The following is a 24,416-nucleotide window of genomic DNA, read 5'->3' on the forward strand; positions in this document are numbered from 1 at the left end:
AACAGCTCACTTTCAATAATGGATAGAACAACTAAACAAAAGATCAGAAAGAAAACAGAATCTGAGCACCAAAAACTAGTCAGGCCTAACAGATAGAACACTCTACCCAACAACAGCAGAATATACATTTTTCTCAAGTGTGCATGGACAGTCTCCAGGACAGATTACATGTTAGGAGACAAAATAAGTCTTAACAAATTTTAAGTAACAGAAGCCATACAAAGTATCTTTTCTGATCACAATGGAATGAAGCTAACAATCAATAAGAGAAGGAAAACTAGAAATTTCACAAATATGTAGAAATTAAACAACATATTCAAACAACCACTGAGTTAAGGAAGAAATCACAAAAGAAATTAGAAAATGTCTTGAGACAAATGTAAACAAAAACACAATATACCAAAGCCTATGACATAAAGCAAAAGCAGTGCTCAGGGAAATTTATAGCTATAAACATATACATTAAAAGATAAAACCTTAAATCAATGATTTCACATTACACTTAAGGAACCAGAGAAAGAAGAGCAAATGAAACTCAAAGCTAGCAAAGGGAAGGAAATAATAAAAGACCGGAGCAAAGATAAATAGAATAAAGAATAAAAGAAGAATAGAGAAGGGGGCTGGCCCAGTGGCACAGCAGTTAAGTTCACATGTTCTGCTTCTTGGCGACCCAGGGTTCGCCGGTTTGGATTCCAGGTGTGGACATGGAACCGCTTGGCAAAAGCCATGCTGTGGTAGGTGTCCCACGTATAAAGTAGAGGAAGATGGGCATGGATGTGAGCTCGGGGCCAGTCTTCCTCAGCAAAAGGAGAAGGATTAGCAGGAGTTAGCTCAGGGCTAATCTTCCTCAAAAATCAATAAAACCAAAAGTTGGTTCTTTGGAAAGAGCAACAAAACTGACAAACTTTTAGCTATAATGACTGAGCAAAAAAGAGAGAAGACTCAAATTAGTAAAATCAGGAATTACAGTGGAGACATTACTACTGACTTTGGAGAAATAAAACGTATTATAAGAGAATACTATGAATATCTGTAAGTCAACGATTTGGATAAATGAGATGAAATGGACAATTTCCTAGGAACACACAATGTACGAAAACTGAATCATGAAAAAACAGAAAATCTGAATAGACCCTATAAATAATAAAGAGATCGAATCCGTAACAAAGCAAAGCCCTGAACCAGATGGCTTCACTGTGATGATGGTTCACAAATTTTCTAACAAAAATGCAAAGAATTAACATCAATCCTCCTCAAACTCTTTCAAAAATTGAAGAAGAGGGAAGGCTTTCTAACTCATTCTATGAGGTCAGTATTACCCTGATATCAAAACCAGACAAAGACACTATAAAAGAAGAAAACTAAAGATCAATATCTCTTATGAGTATTGATGATTTGAAAAATCTCCAACAAAATACTAGCTGAATTCAGGAGCTTTTTTTCTTTTTTTTTGAGGAAGATGAGCCCTGAGCTAACATCTGCTGCCAATCCTCCTCTTTTTGCTGAGGAAGACTGGCCCTGAGCTAACATCCATGCCTATCTTCCTCCACTTTATATGTGGGATGCCTACCACAGCATGGCTTGCCAAGTCGTGCCATGTCCACACCCAGGATCCAAACTGGCGAACCCCAGGCCATGGAAGCGGAAGGTGCGAACTTAACTGCTGTGCCACCGGGCCGGCCCCTCAAGAGCATATTAAAATAATTATACAACAAGACCAAGTGGGATTTATTCTCAAAATGCAAGGATGGTTCAACATACAAAAATTAATACATGTAACACACAACATTAATAGACTAAAGGAAAAAAAAACTCATATAATCATCCTGATCGATCCAGAAAGAGCATTTGACAAAATCTTTCTTGATAAAAAACTCAAATCAATAATCTAGAAACAGAAGGAAACTTCCTCAACATGATAAAGGTCATATATGAAAAACCCATAGCTAACATCATACTTAATGGTGAAAGACTGAAAGCTTTTTCCCTAAGATCATGAACAAGACATGATGCCCATTTTTGACACTTCATTTCAACACAGTACTGGAAATCCTAGGCATAGCAATTAGGTACGAAAAAGAAACAAAAGGCATCCAAATTGGAAGGGAAGCAGTAAAATTATGTTTGCTGATGACATGATCTTATATGTAGAAAACCCTAAAGATCCCATGAACACCTGTTAGAGATAATAAATGAATTCAGCAAGTTGCAGCATACAAAATCAATACATGACAATCAGTTGCACTTCTATACACTAACAATGAACAATCCAATAAATTTAACCAAGGAAGGGAAAAACTACTGAAAACAATAAACCATTTCTGAAAGAAATTAAAGAAAACATAAATAAGACATATGGAAAGACATATGTATTCATGGACTTAAAGGTTTAACACTGTTACGATGACAAGACTACCCAAAGTGATCTACACTTTCAACGCAATCCCTATTAAAATCCCAATGGCTTTTTTTTGGAAAAATAGAAAAACCCACCCTAAAATTCATATGGAAGCTCGAGCAACCGCAAATAGCCAAAACAATCTTAAAACAGAAGAACAGTGTTGGAAGTCTCACATTTGATGATTCTAAAACTTACGACACAAAGCCACAGTAATCAAAACAGCATCATACTGGCATAAGAACAGACATAAAGACCAATGGAATGAAGAGCCCAGAAATAAACTCTTGCATATATGTTCAATTGAATTTTGACAAGGGTGTCAAAATCATTCAATGGGGAAAACATAGTCTTTTCAACAAACGGTAATGGGCAAATTGGATATCTACATGCAAAAGAATGAAGTTGGACCCATCCCTTACACCATACACAAAAATTAACTCAAAATGGATCAAAAACCTAAGATCGAAAACTATAAAACTCTTAGAAGAAAACATAGGAGAAATTCCTCACAGCATTGGTTTGGTGATGATTTCTTGAATACGACAGCAAGAAGACAGGCAACAAAGGAAAAGATAAAATGGATTTCGTCAAAATAAAAAAAACTTTTGTACATCAATGGACATTATGAAAAGACAACTCAAAAATGGGAGAAAATATTTGCAAAGTATATATCTGATAAGAGATTAATTCCAGAAAGTATAAAGAGCTACTATAATTCAACAACAGAAACAACAAAAAACCTAATTAAAAATGGGCAAAATACTTGAGTAGATATTTCTCCAAAGATATACACATGGCCAATAAGCACATGAAAAGATGCTCAATATCACTAGTCATTCGAGAAATGCAAATCAAAACCACAATGAGCCACCCATAAGGATGGCTACAATCAAAAAACAAAACAAATACAGAAAATAACAAGTATTGGCAAGGATGTGGAGAACTGGAACCCTGATGCATTGTTGGTGGGAAGGTAATGTAGTAGTCACTGTGAAGAACAGCATGGCAGTTCCTTCAAAATTTAAACATAATCACCATAAGATCCAGCAATTCCACTTCTAGGTGTCTATCTAAAAGAACTGAAAGCAAGGACTCAAACAGATACTTGCACACCAATGTATTATAGCAGCATTGTTCACAAGAGGTAAAATGTGGAAACAACCCAAGGTCCATCGATGGATAAATGGATAAACAAAATGTGGTGTATACATACAACAGAATATTACTCAGTCTTAAAAAGGAATGAAATTTTGATGCATGAACGGAGCTTAAAAACATTATGCTAAATGAGATAAACAAGACACAAAGGAACACACACTGTATGATCCCACGTAAAACGGGACACCTAGAGCAGGCAAATTTACAGAGACAGAAAGGGAACAAAGTTACCAGGGGCTGAAGGGAGAGGGATAATAGTAAGTTATTGTTTAATAGATACTGAATTTGTTTGGTGTGATGAAAAGTTCTGGAAATGGTCAGTGGTGATGGTTGCACAACATTGTGAAACGCTTAATGCCACTGATCTGCATGCTTAAAAATGGTAAACTTTATGTCATGAAAAAAAAGTTAAATTTTTTTGCTTTTGTTCCCCAAGAAACATGTAAGAAACATACCAGATTGATTATGACTTGTTTTCCATAAATAATTACTTGTGAATCAAAATGCCTTTGGAAACCATCCATCTAGAGAGGAAAAAAGAGTTATATACCTTATCAGATTACATTATAAGACTATTTACGAGATCTTTAAAGTATCTCCTTAAATGTCCTATCTCTATATTCAAAAGAATGACATTAGGATGGGAACCATGCCTTCTAGATATTCTAAATACCATGCAGTAAATAGTAATTATAAGCCTTTCTACTCTGAGCTGAAATACTACAATTTTAATTCTGAGCACAATCTCAAATAGAATATACTAAATACTCAAATAGAATATACTTAATAAAGCTGAAAATCTTACTGAGATCTCTAAAATCTAAATTTGCCATGCCATTCAGTTTGTTTTTTCACATTTCTAACATGCCATCTCTACAACCTTTTGGTTTAGAGGTTTACTATGTGCCAGAACCAAGGAGAAAGGCCTCAAAGATGTTGAATTCTGACTTATGAAGAATAAATACATGCTCTATATGAAAACTATAATGCCATTAAGCTTCTATTTCTAGCCAATGGAAAAAGCATGAAAGATACACACATGATTCGCTACTTTGTTGATCTGTGGCAATGGTTTGTACTTGAGGTTTGGTCTCTGAGACCAGAAAACTGGTATTGATCCTCGAGTCTAAAAAGAAAAGAGAGCATTGTTAAAAGAAACATACAGACACACAAACTTGTTTTTCTCAGCTTACTTACTGTCAGATATATATATGTATGTATATAAATATATATCAATGGCTGCAAAGGAAAAAGTATAAATACAACCTACCAACTACAAAAGAAGTCCATACGTACCGGTTCCTCAAGTTACCATTTTGTGAGAGCACATCTGCAAACAACCCTCTCCCTTCTGATTTTATACACATGGCACTAGTATAGTAGACAGTTCTGTGTTTCTCCTAAATTCTAAAATAAATCAATTTATCTACCAGTAAAAATTAACAAGTTACGTCTGTTATATAATTTGGCATAAAAATAAAACTAGAAAATTGTCTTATTCCTTCTCAAATGACTATGTCCATGAACTTATAATTATGTTTAACCACTAATGCTCTGGAGCAGCAAGGGATCCACAGCTCCAAAGAAAGCAACAGAAGAGAGCGATCACCTGCCAGTGAAGTGCCAGGCAGGAAAGTCAGCCGGGAGCCAGCGGCTTGTGCTATCATCACTGCTTCATTGTGCTATCATCACTGCCCTGAAGCCGACAGGCGGCTCCTCTCCAGAACCCCTGCACCTCCTACTCCACCCTCCCCTTTGGGGATTTAATTCAAGGTCAGGAAATGTCAGCAAGTGAGTGCCAGATTAATGGAATTTATCCTTGTATTGGGTGAACTTTTTCCACATTAGCAGACAATGATATTACTTTAAAAAAAGGAGAGAGGAGGGAAATTTCAACAACAGAAATTTGTGATCCAAGCAGAAAAGACCAACTGGCTAGCTGCCTAACAGACATATTAACTTGCCTGTACGAAAGAAGCCTTGCTCCCATTGTAGTGCACAATTTGTTCTGTTTCTACAAAGTTAGCTGCGTGACCTTCAGAATCAATTCCTAAATTGAAAAAAAGTTAAAATTAACTACATTTATTACATAAGAAATACATCAGAAACTCAGGAGAGAGTTAAGTCAGTTTGAATTAGTGAAGTACTTATAAAAATAAGTGTCAAACAAATGCACAGTACACGATCAGAAAGCTAATAGAAGCTCACCCATTTAAACAGGCTTAAAGTGGAGTATTAAGGACCTATTAATAAACAGATGAAACTGATTGCTATTTAATATATCAATTGTTTATAAATACAAAATTCCTCTAAAACAGTGTTTCTCAAACTTGACACATATTTTAAAGAAAAAACAAATTCTCGAGGACCTCTGAGAGTATGTCCACAGATGCCAATTTGAAAAATACTATTTTGAAAGTCATAAAACTATTAAACAATATTAAATGCAAATGTGGGCTACTGTGTTAACAGTATTTCATTACATTAATAGTATTTCATAATAATAATCCAAATTGTCCAACAGATGCTTATAATAATTTTAATTATCAAAATGAAAGCACAAAAATTGTATATGGTCCTAAAATTTCTATAAAACCAGGAATATACTCACAAAACCTAGTTTGAAAAGCACTGTTCTACAACGCTTAGTCTTGATACTGGTTAGTCCTCTCAAATATTTGAAGTATTCCTTTACAATCTTGTTTACGTGATTTATTTTTACTAAGAAAAGCTTGCTATCCAAAGGCAACTTTCAAGCTGGTCCCTAACTCAAGTTACCAAATTATCAGAAAGAAATCGGAGGATCTTTAACTGTCTCAAATATTTCTCAACATTCTTTCTGTCATATTCCACGAGGTGTGAGCTATCCGTGTTTTGACTAATATATTATCAGAAGGGGACAAAATTATTGAGGCAAATCATCAATGAAATGCCTTCTACAATTACTCGTCAGAGGCATGGGCTATACTTGGTTCTTTCCATAGTTTCCATAAAGGAATAACATCTCGTTATTTTAAAAAGTGAGAATGAGAATGAAAGTGAGATTGTGTGTGGGGTAGGGAGAGAAAGAGAACTTTTATGAAAAGATATCCAAGATACATTAAGTTTAAAAAAAAAAAGACAAAACCAAGGTGCAAGAAAATGTGCCCAGCATCCAACTACGGTCTATATGAGGAGGAAAACGCACATACCTGTAATAGCATAAAAACTATCTGGAAGGATAAATAAACTGACAATTGATTAACTGGTTAGGGGAGTAAGATCCAGCAGATGGGGTTGGAAATGAGAAATATTTTTTTTATTGCATATCTTTTTATACTTTTTGATACCTGAACTACATGAATGCATTACCTATTTGAAAAACTTAGTTAAAAAATATGTCTCCATCCAAGAAAATCTAGTGACAAGTGAGCTGCTTAGTCTAGTTCTGTCCTGTGATCTTGGCCAGGTCACTCACTAAACGTCTTTCTTCCTCTACTCTATCACCTGTAATAAGGGAGATTAATCAGATAACTTTTACAGCTCCCTAGCCCAAACTTCTCCGATTTATCTAATGGCCCATTGGATTTTATTCTGATACATTCTGGCTTAAAAAAAAAAAACCCAGAAAGAGTTAGAGAAACTCCTTTTCATAATGACAGTAACTTTTAAAACATATTTTAAAAGCTTGGTTCAAGCAAATTAGCATGTTGCTAGTACACAGCCTAGAGAACGCTCAAAATGTAAATCTTTAAAGTTGACAGCAGAAAGTCAAATGTGTAGCTTTACGCATGCACAAGACACCATGAGCAATAAAATACTTCCTGGTATGAGTTTAGGTTACTGAAAACTACATCGAGTTCAGTTGTGCTTTCAGACATCGAGCAAATAACATAATTCCTCTTAAAGCAGGAAGAAGCAGCCTACAGTATCTCATTAATATCTGCAATGTAACTACAGAAGCTGGAGTAAAGCAAAGACGACCTACCTAATTAGAATAATGAAGTAGGAGATAAATACTTAGGGAGGCTATCAAATGATAATGAAAATAAAATACAAAAGGTTACATTCATGTCACCATACGACAAATGTTAGTGATAGATATAACCCAGTAGTGAATCATGCTGACAAAATTAATCTCACCTCTTACATAATAGCGCACACCAGCTCTGAAACAACTTCTCCTCGAGATGAGAATCCAATCAAAGTATTTTCCATTAATAGAACACGAGTGCATAGTAATAACTTAACTACATTAAGAAAAATATATATAGAAATCATATGTATTATTTTCAGATTAAATTTGAACCTGTTTACCCTAGTAAGAATGATTCAGTCTTTAAGTGATAAAAAGAGAATACGCAAATCTTTTTTGATTCTTCATCAATATTCACAAGCCTTTAGTAGTGTAATTATTCAATTGTGAAATACTGTCAAGTCAGCGACTCTATAATGACATAGAGACCGTATGTTTAAGTGATTCTATACTGTTTCTATTTAAATAATATAATTTCCTTTCCCTGATATCCTCAACCACTTTCTAAAAGTAAAGAATTAAGTATTAACCATAACACCAAAAAACCTACTTTGAATGAAAAACATAAATTTAAAATAGATTAACCTTCAAATAAGTAGTGGGGAAAAAGGCTAGGCTACCACAGTTTAAAAAAAAACACAACTGATGGGCTGGCCCAGTGGCCCAGCAGTTAAGTTCGCACGTTCTGCTTCTCAGCGGCCCAGGGTTCGCTGGTTTGGATCCCAGGTGCAGACATGGCACCGCTTGGAAAAAGCCATGCTATGGCAGGCGTCCCTCATATAAAGTGGAGGAAGATGGGCATGGATGTTAGCTCAGGGCCAGTCTTCCACAGCAAAAAAGAGGAGGATTGGAAGTAGTTAGCTCAGAGCTAATCTTCCTCAAAAAAAAAAATGAAAGAAAACACCACAACTGAATCATATGCATGACTACAAATGTAAATTAGCCATAACAGTTGATAAACATATGAAGATTTACATAACAAACTGTGAATAAAAGATTATGCAGAAACAGAAATTTTAACTCTTCTTCCATGAAACGGAAAAATGAACCAGAATATTAAAAAAAGAATGTATCTCCCCAAAAACTTTTCTTAACATAAAACTCTTTTTCTAACTACTGGTAATAGTATATGCTACATGATAACTCACTCACTCAGTAATGTAGAAGAGCTGCAGAAGCCTTTGGAGATGGCAAACCTCTTACATTAAAATAATGTTATTACGAAATATAATAAATAGAAAGAATACATAATGTATATAAATATTTACAAAAACACTCAGGTATGGAGAGTTATGGCTTAACAGATACAGAATTTCTGATTGGGGTGAGGGAAAGGTTTTGCTGCTGTTTGTACAACGCTGTGAATGCAATTAACACCACTTACTAAATTGTACACTTAAAAATGGCTAAAATGGGAAATCTCATGTTAAATATATCTGACCATAATAAAAAATACTAAACAAATACACACCTACATGTGTACCCACCAACACCTCAGGAGCACCCAAAACACTCGCTCCTCTCTATCTAGCTCCCTTGCCCACCTCCAAGAAGTAACCCCTATCCACGCAGTTCATCGTTCCCTTGCTTGTCTTTCTAGTTTTGCCACTCCACTTATTGTTCAGTCGGAATAGTTTCTGACCTTTTTTTACATAAAAGGAATGACAGTCATGTGCTGCATAATGACATTTTAATCAAGGTAACAACAAAGTGCATATGCGACGGTGTTCCCATAAGATTAGCACCATTTAGCCCAGGTGTGTAGTAGGCTATACCATCTAGGTTTGTGTAAGTACACTCTATGATGTTCACACAACGACAAACTTGCCTAACGATGCATTTCTCAGAATGTGTCCCGATCATTAAGTGATACATGCCTGTTACTGTAAATATTCTTTTGGCTTGCTTTATTTCTTCACTATTATGTTCATGAGGTTCATTTGCTGCTATGGCTGTATGAATATACTACAGTTTATCCATTCTCCTGTCCAGGTTGTTTCCAACTTTGCTATCATCACAGTGCTGCAACATGCATCTCTACACGGACATGTGGGGGTGGTTTCTAAGGAGCAGTACTGCTGGGCACAGAGTATATTCATCACCTGACTTTATCGGGAAACACAAAAGTGTTTCAAGAATTGCTTTGACTCTTCATTTTTACTGACACTTGATATTGTCTCCTTTTTAAACATGCACCAGACCTGGTGGGCGTAACAGAAAGACAGGCTTCTTTTACTGTTTCAATGGCCTTACCTTTTTTCCTCCCTCATCTGTTTGGGTTTGCCCTATGGTTATTTTCTACACGTAACATTCTTTTCTTAATATAATTTGATTCATTCATTATAAAGTATAATAGTACAATAAAATAAAAATTATGAATCTACCATCCAACTTCAGAACAGTGCCAAAACCCTGAATCTAATTATCTGTTCCTTCTCCATCCCACCCATCTGCCTTCTCGCCCAGAAATAAAAACTATTCTCAGGCTTGCAGAGACAATTCTCCTGCCTTTTTAGTTTCATCCATGCAACCATGACTTAATAACACACAGTTTGCTTTGAGTTTTATAAAAATGGTACCGCTCTTTATAAACTTCAAGTCCTTGTTTATTTCTCCAAGTAAGTTCCTAAGATTCATCCTTTTACTGCCTGAAGCAGTTCATTCCTCTTCAGTGTTGTGAGCGATCTACAAGGACAATACCACAAGAGGTCTAATCCTTCTGCTGATGGAACTCATGGCATTCATAGTCTCTGACAGTGGTGCTGTAACCTTCTTGTAAATACTTCCTGGTATAAATGTATCAGGTACCCATGGAGGAAGCGCTGGTAAATTCACAAGAGAATGCCAAATAATGTTCAAAATCATGGGACCGAATGACACTAGCAATACGAATTTCTAATGATTCATCCCCTATTACCCGGTATCATCAGACTTACTAACAACTCATCCTGACCTCCTAATTCGCTCTCCTTTAAAACCCACAGCACTAGAGAAGAATCCAAGGAAATATTAATTCATTTATTCACCCAAATTATCAAAATAGAGCCAGGGCACAAGGATGAGAAATCCAAGAGCCTTCCCTTAAGGAGCTAAGCGTAGCATGGAATGTGACTGTTTTATAAATCATCTTCCTGATTACAAGACACATATACATACATTTCAGAGAATCCAGAAAGCACAGAAGGAGCAAGAGGAAAATAAAAATCATACAGAAGCACATCACTATGATATAACTTTTTAACTGTGAATGTCTAGTCTTGTATCTATCAGTTACCCCCGGAGCCATCCTCCCACTCAGCATGCCCATTTCACACTTTCTCCTCCAACACTCCACCCTCATCCCACTCATAGCTAAGGACATTGCTTCCTACTTCACCATGAAAATAAAAGCTATTCACATGCTCCCACCACATCTATCTACCCAGCATCCACATCCACATAGCCGCTTCCCTTCTACAATGGAAGATGAGCTGCCCGTGCCAGGCCTTCGACCTGTGCACTAGATCCCACCCTCCTCACACACTCAGGGACATCACTCCAGCATATGACTGTGCTTTCACCTTCTCCAATTTTCCCGTTCTCCAAAATCTTCGTCATCAGCATTTGGTAATATCCCCCATTTGGGGAAGAGAGTGGAGGGAGCAGGAACATAACCTCCCTCCCTAATGTTCATAGTTAACTAACCAGCAACATAGCAGATTACACCCTCAGCTTGGAAATACGATTTGCATTTGCTTCCGAGACACTACTCTCACTTGGTTAGTTCTCCTCTTCCTCACTGCCCTTCGCTGATTCATCTTCATTTTCTCAGAGGAATCCTACGACCTGTCCTTTCAGTTCACTCACTTTGGTTCCTCCACTTCAGATGTCTTTTGTCCTCATAGAGGCCTACAACATGCGGCTCTAGCATTGTTTCACCATCTGGAGTCCTCTTCAGGTTATCTTCTCTTTCTCCAGACCTTTTCTCTTCTCTATATGCATTCCTTCCTTTGAGGATCTCATCCAGCTTCCTGGCTTGAAATGCCATCTACGCCTTGAAGACTCAAACTTGTGTCTCCAACACGAACTTCTCTCCTCAACTCCAGCCCCATTAATCCATCTCTTTCCTGGATTTCTCTACTTGAACATCTATAGAAATCTCAAGCTTAACATGTCCAAATGGGACTCCGGGGACTCTCTGGCCTCCCTCCCAACTGCAGACTCTTTCCCACCTCAGTGGATGGCCTCCTTCCACTTACTCTGGCCAAATACCTAGATTCATACTAAACTTCTCTCTTTCACACCCCATGTATAATTTGTCAGAAAGACCTGTTAGCTCTACCTTCAAAACATATCTAGAACCTGACCATTTCCCACCACCATCACTGCTACCATCCTGGTCCCAGGCAACATCACCTCTCACCTGAATTATTGTAACTGCCTCCTACTTAGTCCTCATATCCTCCCTTGCCCACCTGCAGCCTATTCTCTACATCACTGTCAGAGTGGTCCTGCCTTATCATGCCAATCCTCTACTCACATCCTGACAGCTTCTCGTCACAGTTAAAGTAAAGACAAAGCCCATAAGACCCTGCATAATCTGGGCCCAGCTACTTCTCTAAACACAGCTCCCACCTTTCCCTGTCCACTCTCGCTGCTGTAGTCATGCTCCTGCCTTCGGGCCTTTGCTCTTGCTCACCTGTCTGTATGTATGTGAAACATATGACTATAGTTCAAGTCAAGACACTACACTAAACAAAAGCTAATTTAAAGCTTTACATTTAAACTAAATGGAGGGGCTGGCCCGAAGGCACAGCGGTTGAGTTTGCATGTTGCACTTCTCGGCAGCCTGGAGTTTGCCGGTTCGGATCCCCAGTGCGGACATGGCACTGCTTGGCAAGCCATGCTGTGGTAGGCATCCCACATACAAAGTAGAGGAAGATGGGCACAGATGTTAGCTCAGGGCCAGCCTTCCTCAGCAAAAAGAGGAGGACTGGCAGTAGTTAGCTCAGGGCTAATCTTCCTCAATCAATCAATCAATCAATCAATCAACTGAATGGATAAGCTCTTCCAAAATTGCCTAGGAAAGACTTCCATAATCTCATTTGATATTATTTGTCCATTCACAATCTCAAACCCCTTAAAGCACCATCTGAATACATCTATTCTTATAATGTCCTGAGGGGAAGCTTGGAAAGCTCCAGGGAGGGGAGGGGAAAAAACTAGAGTAAACAAAAACTTTTATCCTGAGATTTTCTGATTTTTATTCTCCCACAACTGTGGGAAATGTTTCCTCCATTAATTTTCTGCTTTAAGTATAACAAGCATAATAACAAAGGAAATCATATGGACAGAACGAACAAATAAATGACAGACTGTTGTGTTAATCAGCATCTTGGGAGAACGTGAGAGAAAGACCAGCTCAGTTTCTGCAGGGTGTAGTCCCCATCACAGGCACCCACCAGCATTTACCAGCCAGCTCGCTTTGCTTCCCTGTTTTTATTATGACGTCGACGATAAAGATAAGTTTTTAAAATGAACTTACAGTAAGATAATCATTACTCACTTCGCATTTGTACTTACTCCCCCTCCCCAAGAATTACTCTTCGCATACCGTTCATTTTTCTGTGGCTATTGCAAATACAATTATTAGCTGTAATTCTCTCCAAGTTGCTGGTCACCCTAGTTCCTGAGTCTAACTTTATACTAAGGAAAGTTTTCACTTCAACAGCCAGGTTCAAACCACTCGTTTATTGCTACAAAGTCTAACGAAAGCAAAACACAGTGCACAGTCCTTCTTTAAGATCATCACCCCCAGGCCTCTCGGACAGAAAGAATAGTTCAGTCTAAAGAGTTCATTCTTCAAAAAAAAACAGTCATTTACAACCATGATTCTAAGATTTTATATTAATGGATTTGATTTTATCAAAAGCAATTTCTACTAATTCTAAAATATCTTCTTATGCAATATTTGAGACTGTCTCTAAATCTGCCTTATATTTAAAAAAAGACTGTTAGAAAATTACTACTATGTAAGGATACAGCCATGTAATACTGGAAGAGCAAACCGATGGACCTGAAATGAAGATACACATTACATTTAGGAATAAATATACTTTAAAAATAAACAAAAAGCACTATATAAAAAATACTTACACATGGGGAAGTAATATACAAATATCACAAGGTAGTAAGCTTATGGGTAACTTTTCATTTTAAAGAAATTTTTCTAATGTAACATTGTCTTTTCAATTAAAAAATTTAAGTATGTGCTACAATCATGTGGGCCTGAATATGCACAGATTTTGGAACTCTAATAAAACTGCCTGATGTTGCAGGACGTTTACCTCCCTCCTTTTCAGTCTTTGCAAACAACTTCACTCCTCCAGGCAAAAGACAGACCCAAGCTAAGTGTTTGCAGCCCAAGCTACTTTTCCCCAAAAAGCAAAACAAATGACAAGAAATAAAGCCATGAGGCAAATCTATTTACCTATGTTCAACATACTATCCTTCCTGGCCGGGCCTCCTCGTTTACACCTCATTTGTATAAACTAAGGACAGAGGAAGGTGACATCTGTGCACGTTTCTCCTGGGTGACTGAAGGGAATCACACCCCCATCGGAAGACAAATGCAAAGCTCTCCACTGGCCTGGGACTTAGCCCTAGCCCCTCATTTCTCCATCATTCATCCACCAAGACCCACTGTGTCTCTCTTCTTTATAAAAAGCAAAGTATCTCTGGGTCTACTTAAGTACTTTTTCTTTACTTAAGGCTTCTATAGGGAGATTAGAGTAAAACAAGTGGGCCTCTTCAACCTAGAACAATGTGAGAGGGTAGACGTGATCAAAGTTTATAAGCTATAAACAGAGTTAAATTACAATTATTTATCAAACTCCTTGGTGATTAGGTAGCCATTTTATAATATATATTCAATTAAAACTTGTACTGTAACAAATAAGCAGGTTAAAATCCGCTTATTTAGTGTTTGTTACCTCTGGCTGAGCAGAAAGTTCTCTTAGAAGATGACCATTCCATACAAACCGCTGATCTGCCTAAGAGAGAAGTTGTAAAATTAATAAAATATCTCCCGCCAAGTTGAGCTTCTACAGAAACAAAACTCTAACAACCAATGTCTCCACCTGGTCGCTAGAAGCAGGTCTCTTTGACACGCTCCAAACAGAACTCTTCCCCTCAAGCCTCCCCCTCCTCTGGGTACTCCTGTCTTACTGCCAGACAGAAACCTGGGAGTCCTCTCAGTCTTTCTTTCTCTTATATTGAGTCAATTGTTAAGTCCTAGATCCCCTTCCAAATTCCTCCTTTCTTCTACATCTCTACTCTCACCACCGTCAGAAACATCTTACTCCAGCCTAACTACTAAAACAGCATCTGCCTCAAGTCTTGGCCGTGGCCTTCCCAGCTATTCCTCCACATGCTGTCAACAGGAGTTCTCCGACATGACAGGTCTCCTGTCTGCTGGAAAGGCCCCACTGCCTCTCTGTTATCTCAAGAACCAAATCTTCGCATGGCTGAACCAGTCCTGGGATCTGGCAGCCCCTACTTAACTCTCTGGTCTCATCTCTGGTCACTCTGACCTTCAAACTATAAACACAGAAGGTCCCTCAACAACTCAGGAGATTAACCAATTCTCTCCATTCTCTTTATAAAACACACCATCTGACATTCCCCCTACCGGCCCCTCCACAGCGGAACGTCACAGGGAGAGGCTCCTGCCCTTAGCCAGAGATTCAGATGTGCATTCCCAATCGGTTTGTGCCGTACTTGTTATTCACCATTACAGAATTTAACTAAATATTTTATAAATCAATAAAATATGACTTAAAAAACAAACTGCTATCTCTAGAAAGTTGAATGATTTGAATTTAACTTGATAAAAGGGAAGTTGCTAAACAAAACTGCTATTGAATTAAGAGTGGGAGTGGCAGCTATAAAAGATTAGAGAAACAGTAAAAATCTACGGGACTCTGCAAACAGACTGCTCTGTAAGTGTCAAAATCTTTAAAGAGACTCCACTGGAAAGCATTACGGATGTAATTATAAGGGAAAGACAATTAGCAATCAAGGAACCAAAAACAAAGAAAAGCCTTCGGTCCTACATTAAAAAACAGACCAGTCAATATAAATTTTAAGTTGAGATAAAATTTTAAGGTATACATGGTTCATTTATCATTTTTATGATTCCCTACGTTAACTGTAACTGACTCTTCTGATTAGCTGACAAAAGATTCCCTTCCCATTCGAACAGATGTGATGGCTTTTGTTTACAGTTTAACCTAATATTGCCACCATCTCTGCCTAGAACCCTCCCTCTCCCACTGCCACCTGACCAGTAAGGCCTACTCATCATTAAGTCTCAGCTCAAAAGTTACTTTCCTTTGTAATGTCGTCCCTGACGCTCCCCTAGACAGAGTGAGATGCACCTTCCTTCAGGATCCTACCACATTTTGTTACCTATCTCCATGACAGCAACTGTCTCTTGTTTTGTGATTGCCTGGATTGGCGCTTCCCCAGCACACTGCAGGCTCCCACAAGGCAAGGGCTGTCTCTTTTCATTCTGTGTCCCCAGTGGCTAGTACAGTGCCTGGTACACAGCAGGCATTTGAGAGACAGTTGATAAACAAATGGAAAATGCAGCAACTGCTTTTAAAAGCAACAGTCTTTTCGTAGTTAAAAGCCAAGTTTCTTGATTGCTTAGCTTACAGCTAAATTTACATCTAAGCCTACCTACAATTTTACTAGATTAGCATGTGAAATCTTAAAAGAGCCAGTCAACTAAAATACTGACTTAGGCTAAACTACATGAAATTATCACTTTTATTGGTCAAAACTAGCCAATTACTGGCAATTTCATATGGTCCAACCTAATAAATAACTGACAGCAAACTTTTAAATTCTGTCTCCCTCCTAAACATAGCTACTATGTTTGCTAATTAAAAAAAAATGAAGGCAACAATTATCCAGGTTCCTGAACATCAGAAATTTTAAGTTTTGATCATCCCTAGTTGATCAGGCCTAAGTTCTAAAGATACAGTCATCTTAAAAAAAAGCAAAATAATCAAAAAAACCCACTTAAAAGGATATTCTTCAAGTTCTCAAATCAATAAGTTGTTACTTTTCTAGCTTCAAAAACTGTAAATAACACCACTGCAGAAAGGACATCATCTGTTAGAATATTAATTTTATAACTATAATTATGTTGCTAATGCTAATAATTGTTATACTACAGAATACTGAGAGCTAGGAAATAACCAGCGTGTGTTTAGACTGGATTTCTGAATACCTACACCAGTGGTCCTCAATCCTGTCTGTGTAACATACAGACTCCGGGGTCCTGAATTTGGGATTGTGATACACATTTGAAAGATGGTATGTTTTCAAAGCCCCACACAAGATGCTGGTATAGCCAGGATTAAGAAAAATCAACATACATTTTTATGGATGAAACAGACATGTCCCTTAAAAAAATAAGTAAATAAGTAAAAATAAGTGAAGATTAAGCTTACCCTTTCCAAGAGACTCATTTCTTGGAATTCTGGACTAGTATTGGAGAGCCGCTGCAAAGTATGGGTCAAATCATAGGTCGTTGAAAAGTAAAACCCATCCACACTCAAGACATGGTTTATCATCGCTAGGAAAGTTTTATTATCTTGTAACTGTAAACAAAGGGGAGGAACAAAATCAGTCTATCTCATACTCGAAAAGGAATCTGTCAATATGAAAAAAGAATGAAAATAAAAACCTGTAAGTCCAGCCCTGTTAAATACCACTGGCACAAGGACCGGGCCAGGGAGGGGCATGCTCACCCGTTCCCAGGACCAAGGACAGTTCCTGACACACACCCAATGCTCAATAAATGGTGTACGGTATTATTATACTAATTGATCATATAGAACTCCTTCCCTCTGGTATCCTTCACAAATTTTACTCTAACGGGCAGAAGAGTTATCTTCACAAAACATCATCACCTTATGTCATGACCTACTGTGGCCAAAGGCTTTACATAGATTCTCTTTCATCTTCACAACAACCTGGCTAGGTTAGCGTAATTATCCACATTCAACAAATAAAAAACATAAACTCATGAGGGGCCCAGTACCATAGAGAGTAAATAACAAGAGAATAATACCATCCTCGTTCTTAAGAAACTTTACTGGTTTGGGCTAGATGGGAAATGAAATCGAATTTTTTTTTTAAAAAAACAAAGATTAAAAAGAAAAGTCCAGTAAAAGTAAAATTTATCTTTATTTGCTAATATTCATTTTAGTTGGCTTTCCCAAGGAATACCAAACTGACATTTGTTTTTATTTTTGTTCTAAAAAATAATTGTTGGGGGCTGGCCTGGTGGTGTAGTAGTTAAGTTTGTGCACTCTGCTCCGGCAGCCTGGGGTTCACAAGTTCAGATCCCAGGCACGGACCTAGCACCACTCGTCAAGCCATGCTGTGGCAGCATCCCACACAAAATAGAGGAAGACTGGCACAAACGTTAGCTCAGGGCCAATCTTCCTGACCAAAAAAGAATTTTTTTTAATAAAATAAAATAATTGTTAATGTTTGGTAATGTTTAATGATTACCAAATGATTAACATGCTAATCTACATGTTACAAATCTACCTACTACAAAATTTTTAATTTGGGCTCAGAAATATTTTTTTTAAAACAAAAGGCACAAGCAAAGCATACATAGTGAGCAATGCTAAAATCAGTTACACGGCCTGACAATAAAATGTAACAGTCAAGAAGAAACTGTTCAAGTCAATATTACTGAGCTATTAAATGAATATAACCATTTTTATTGCCTTAAAATATCGTGTGTCATAGAGAGTGAATACATTAATACATATTGATTGACATACATATAGTAAAAGAGAAATTTTAAGTTTAAACCAAAGTATAAAAAGCACATCCTGGGACCCGGTCTGGTGGCGTAGTGGTTAAGTTCGCATGCTCTGCTTTGACAGCCTGGGGTTCGTGAGTTCAGATCCCAGGTGTGGACCTACACACCGCTCATCAAGCCATGCTGTGGCAGTGTCCCATAGCAAAACAGAGGAAGACTGGCACAGATATTATCTCAGGGACAATCTTCCTCAAGCAAAAAGAGGAAGACTGGCAACAGATGTTAGCTCAGAGTCAATCTTCCCCATCCAAAAAAAAGGCATATTTATTACTGTAAGTTATAAATGTACAGGGAAATTTAAAGATAGCAAAATTAATATTTATTTAGTATACTGTAATTTAAAACAGAAACAGTGAGAATTAAAATATTTTATTTCTTGTAAAAAAAAGACCAAGAGTAGCTTGAACAGTGTTTGCCTTCTTATCATGTAACTTATGATACAGAGTACCTTTTCTACACCTTGGTGAATTGCCATACACCTTTCTAAGTCTGACCTAGCTTCTAACACTTTATCCTTTGCACTTTCAAAGTCGTGAAACACCTCTGAGAGAGCCTTTAATGTGAAGTCTGTCGCTGGCATCACTTCCCTAGGACATCGTCACCCTTTACATCACAACCACTTCACCATTAACGTCAATAAATTCACCTTCACTAAGACTTCTTGCTGCGTATCTAGACTCTCTTGTACAGGGACTGCATCAGTATTCCCACAGTCAGCTATTTCTTCTAGACTCGATTAATGTTCAATTCAAATTTCACTTCTGGAGTTGTCACTTTTTGTTTCTTTGTACTTTCATCTTTGGTGGGCTAATTCTTTAGTCAATAAACCATGGTAACTGAAATTTAAACCATGTTGTTGGGGGACTGGTATTAACTAAACTATGGTAAATGAAATCCGTGTATATAGGAATCGTACAAAAGGAGGACTTTTTGAACATATATACACACATATACACACTCATATTCACATGTGGTAAAAGTAAAAAAATTTTTCCTCTGCAGAAAAAGGGATGAGTGGAACTTCAAAGGTATCTAATATTTTATTACTATTTTTTTTTCCTGAGGAAGATTAGCCCTGATCTAACATCTGTGCCAATCTTCTCTACCTTGTATGTGGGTCACTGCCACAGCATGGCTGACCACGCCTGGGATCTGAACCTGTGAACCTAGGCCACCAAAGCAGAGCATGCCAAACTTAATCACTATGCCACAGGGCTGGCCCCCTAATATTTTATTTCTTTACAAAAAGGTTATAAAGCTAAATCTGGGCATTGAGTACATATGCATTTTCTATTTCTCCTTTTTTCTCCATATGAAATTTCATAATTTAAGAACTAAGTCAGTTTTTAAAAAACAAAACAAAAGCAATAAAATATATGAAGGATTTTTAAAAAAATACATTGTATGGTTAGGTATAAAGGTAGGTAGAGCGACCTTGCTCTATGAGTTGCTTAAATAACCAGGCTTAAAAGACACCCATCAAACATTCTTGGTATTCCACCTCCCTCCCCCACCCCCCATAGTACCATTTTGGGTTTTGCAATTAAGTGCTTCTACTTCTTACCTGAATATCAGTTAAGTGCAATATGGTCTTCTTATAAGAAAGGACATCAAAATCTGTTGCTTTCCAGATTACATGATTGAAAAATTCACCTATTTTTGTCTTTTTGGTAATGACAATTAGATAATTACCTACAAAAAGCAAAGCCAAACATTCATAAATATAAATAAGGCAATTCTTAAGCCAAAAGTAGCAGTCCTCATTGTTTAAACTCTAAAGGCTAGCACAATGAGACTGTACTGTGCTATTTAATAAAAGGCCCATACTTTATTTTAAAGCAATTTTAGAATTGACAAATAGAAAGACAAGCTTATTATTTGGAAAAATTCCTATTGAAAGGTCAAATTTTTTCTCAAAAAGATAAAAGCAAAAACTTTTGATAAGCAAAAAATGATCTTAGCAGATGAAAAGCAGAGATAGAAAACACTTCTCTCTCTCTGTCAAGCCCAAGGATACAGGCCTCTGCTCATGCATTTCCCAGTGTGCAGCTTAGGTCATCACAAGTCATGAGACGTGACCATTGCAGGACAATGTCCTGTCTACACCACTCCTATGTCCTTCATGTCATTCTCAATGGTAGAGAAATGTGCTGGGGCAGTATAACTAACTGGTTTCTACAACATTACAAAGATAAGTGGTCAGGAATCAGAGCGCCAGCACAGCCCCATGCACAATATACCCACCCTGATCCTGGCCACCTCCTCCCCTACAAATACAGCAGGGTAAGCCTTTACCACTAAATTAATTCTTAAACTCTGCCCACAAGTGCCTATGTACAACTCTCTCCTAGAACTTGTCACACTGTACCGCAGTAATTTACTATTCAAACGCCTCTCTCATTAGACTGTAAACTGCAGGACAAAAGGGACTTGCATCTTTTATAACTCAGCATCTAGCACAGTGCCTAATGCAACAGGAATTTTTTAAAAGTTCAATGAAATGAAACTTAGACCAACAAAATCACTTTCCTAATAACTCAGAACCAGGTAACATTCTCTAACATGCACTATGTCATATTCAACCCTATAATGGGGTTGAAGGTGTAGAATATTCTGGTCCATCAGTGCATTAAAATTTTTATTTAAATACTCTTAGAATTTATGAAAAATGTCTAGGTGACTAGGGGTTTCAACTCAAGTTGAAATAAAACCAAAAACAAAACTTTTTTTTAATAGAACCTCAGGCTGATAAATTTCACCACTTGCCATTTGAGGTACATTACCTTTAGAAATTAATGACAAATAGCTCACCTAAAGATTTATTGCCTAAAGCATGATATGAAGTATGCCTTCATCTTATACTCTACTAGTGTCAATTTAATTACCTTCTTTACCCATCTTAGCTTACCTGCCACCAGATGGATTGTGCCCAGTATACCAAATATTGGTCTTGTGACAGCTGACGGAGGAATATCTTTCTTAACTTTAAAAGAAAAAAAGAAAAAGCACATAGAAAAAGCTCATCAATAGAAAGAAATTTAGTTTGATTTAAATAGTTACTTCAACTAAATCAATACGTATGATTTGCTCTAAGAAAGCAATATTCCTTCATTAGTGTTAGACCTACATTTTGGCAGAATATAAAATAAAGATGCCCACGTTACATATAACCGTCTCTGCCTGTCTAGAATACGGTGCCAAAAGTAACATGCTTCAGCAGCCTCATCAAGTAAATTGCAGATTATTTCTAATGTCAATTTTCAACCAAATTTATTCAATGTTTTCCCAGAAACTAAGTCCCTATCCCTTTAAGAGAATTAGAAAGTAAACGAAAGGGAGGGTTGAGACAAGATTTTAATCTCTACATGCTACTACTGCAATGCAAAAAACTACTTCCTATCCAGTCTAAGAATGTGGGAAATGCAGGCAAATATCCTAGGGAGGAAGGAGCAAGGAAAGGCCTCCTCCTAGTGTCTAACAGTGATCTACACAGGTATGCAGTGAGGCATCACCATCAACTGTGATTTTATCAATACTGCCCTTAATAACAAGAGTAGCTTAGATTACAGGGGTCCTTTCTCAATTGTTAAACTTTAAGCCACTGTATTTCAAAAACTTACTTTGTAGAACTTTAGTTTAGGGAATAAGGCCTCAAAAAGGGAGGAGGTAGGGTTTCCCAGTCAAATGAGCTTATTTTGCTACATCCCTATTACCTCTGTTCCTTCTCCCAGAAAGAGTCACAAGGCAGTGGAAAATAAAGGCTCTGAGAAGGCCTACAGTAAAAGAAAGTTGTTCCACTGTTTAATTCAAGGTTTCCCAAACTTATGTGGCTATAAATTTTTCTTTCAGTCACAGTTTAATTATCATCTGGAACCCATTTTGAAACACTGCTGTAAACCCAAGTCTTATTTCTTTTTCTTTGCTTCCCCAAAGCCCCAGTATGTAGTTGTATATTCTAGTTGTAAGTCCTTCTAGTTCTTCTATGTGAGCCACCGCCACAGCACAGCTACTGACAGATGAGTGGTGTGGTTCCACAATCAGGAACCAAACTCAGGCCGCCAAAGCTGAATATGCCGAACATTCTAGGCCATCAGGGCTGGCTCAACCCAAGGTCTATTTCTTAAAACAGTCCTGTTATTCTGGATTAATTAATTCTGAACTATGTCTAAAATTCACTTCTGTTTCTCTCAATAATTCATTTTACTTAGCAATGCTATGTCACAATTAATTAACATGAAATATGGGAATACCAGTGCAGTGGAAAAGCTCAGAGAAAATCCTGAATATACGGAGATCATTTGATAAACTTAAATGTAATAATGATCAAGCTTTAAGTTATATTAACTGGAGTGTAATGGCAATAAAAGTACAATAATTCCTAAGAAAATATATTAGTTTTTCATGGGGAAAAAAATCCCTCTTTCTGTGGCAATGGTCTGTATTCCCAACGGTAAAAAGAAACTGGTAGAGAAACTGCGAGGGAGGCAGCCCCTCATCCTCACTGGCTTCAGTCCCACTATCTCTTCATGTCTCTCCTGTTGACTGCTTGGTAGCATCTTCACATCCAAACTATCCAGGACTTTTAGCTTTGTCCATTCAAATGGGTCTGCAATCTCTACCTACAAATAAAATGTCACTAAAAGACCAAAAATAACTGAAAATACTGCATCCATACAAAGATTTTATAAGACACTAGGTTGTATCAATACAAGACAAAGGAGTGTGATTAAAATCGAGGAAAAGTGCACTAACATCAGGTAAAAACAGGCTACCTTGAGAGAGCAGCCACCAAGCAACAGACACAGGCAACGCCAAATTATCAAACTAAAACAGAGCTCTAATTCCATTTGGTCAAAGGAAAACTATATATGGTTCTGACCAGAATAACCACATAACCAAGGAAGTGGAAATTTAGTCATATCTTTCTAACACTTTACTATCCTCTGCAAAATATGTTCATATTTCACTTTACCCCTTCAAAGGATATTTACTGTTTACTGAATGTCTACTCTATGGTTACTCAAATATTGTACTTAAGAAAAAAATACAGAACTCTAGAGGTAAATTTTTAAACAAATGAAATACGAAATTCTAAATGTGATATCACATGGCACATTAATTTGTCACTAAAACTATTTTATGTTAAGCTGGTCAGAAATCAGTGTTCCACACAATTGAAAAAAAATTGTTTTTCATACTCCAGAGAAGCAAAACCAAACTATAACTGGACAGATAGATAAGATAGATAGATAAAGCTTAGGAACATCATTTGCCTAAACCACAAGTTTTAGTCAGTGATGTATACATTATTTTTCATTTATTAAATTATCCTCCACTGATGCATATACTATTTTCATTTATTAAATTATCCTCACAGTCATGAATATTTTCAAAAACAAAAGCTGCTGCTAAAATTCCACACGATGCTAAAACAACTTTCTTACATTCAAATACCTTAAATCTTACGGCTAGAAAGGAACTCAGACATCAACAAAATCAATCATGATAGAATACAGATAAGGGAACAAATAAAGAAATAATTATGTTTTTAAATCCTCACAGATAGTAAAATGCTACCTAAAATTGTCAAGATCATTTCTCCTTTTCATAAAAAGGAAAAAACATAAAATTAATGCACAAAAATCAAACAAGGTAGCAAGAATTAAATTTTACAAAAAGACCCCCAGAGATCCACACACTGACATAGTTCTGATAAATTTATTTTAATCACTGCAACTTAGGTATAAAATCTTGCTCAGGCACTTCCGAATCTGGCTGTAAAATACCTGAGAGGGTGACCTCTGTGGACACGCGGTCGATGATAAGCACGTCATCTGCTCCATCATCACAAGCTTCCACATAAAATTTTTCAGGTGTGATATGCCTAAGAAGAAATTTAAAACCATAAATAACCAAACCAAGTGAAATGAAAACTTCTGAAATATTTATTA

General features: G+C 37.1%; 1 protein-coding gene across 1 annotated transcript in view; it reads right to left on the reverse strand.

The window, feature by feature from the left end:
- SACM1L (SAC1 like phosphatidylinositide phosphatase) overlaps positions 1-24,416 on the reverse strand; it is a 60,960-nt gene that overhangs the window by 20,390 nt on the left and 16,154 nt on the right. Inside the window, exons 2-11 of the mRNA XM_044754185.2 lie at positions 24,252-24,349; positions 21,374-21,448; positions 20,030-20,157; positions 17,075-17,224; positions 14,546-14,605; positions 13,596-13,629; positions 7,682-7,783; positions 5,524-5,609; positions 4,599-4,685; positions 4,015-4,083 (exon numbers count right to left, since the gene is read on the reverse strand). Of these exons, the coding sequence (XP_044610120.2) occupies positions 4,015-4,083; positions 4,599-4,685; positions 5,524-5,609; positions 7,682-7,783; positions 13,596-13,629; positions 14,546-14,605; positions 17,075-17,224; positions 20,030-20,157; positions 21,374-21,448; positions 24,252-24,349 (889 nt within the window). The remainder of the gene's footprint in view (positions 1-4,014; positions 4,084-4,598; positions 4,686-5,523; positions 5,610-7,681; positions 7,784-13,595; positions 13,630-14,545; positions 14,606-17,074; positions 17,225-20,029; positions 20,158-21,373; positions 21,449-24,251; positions 24,350-24,416) is intronic.

This window comes from Equus asinus, chromosome 21, assembly GCF_041296235.1.
Source record: "Equus asinus isolate D_3611 breed Donkey chromosome 21, EquAss-T2T_v2, whole genome shotgun sequence".
NCBI classification, from domain to species: domain Eukaryota; kingdom Metazoa; phylum Chordata; class Mammalia; order Perissodactyla; family Equidae; genus Equus; species Equus asinus.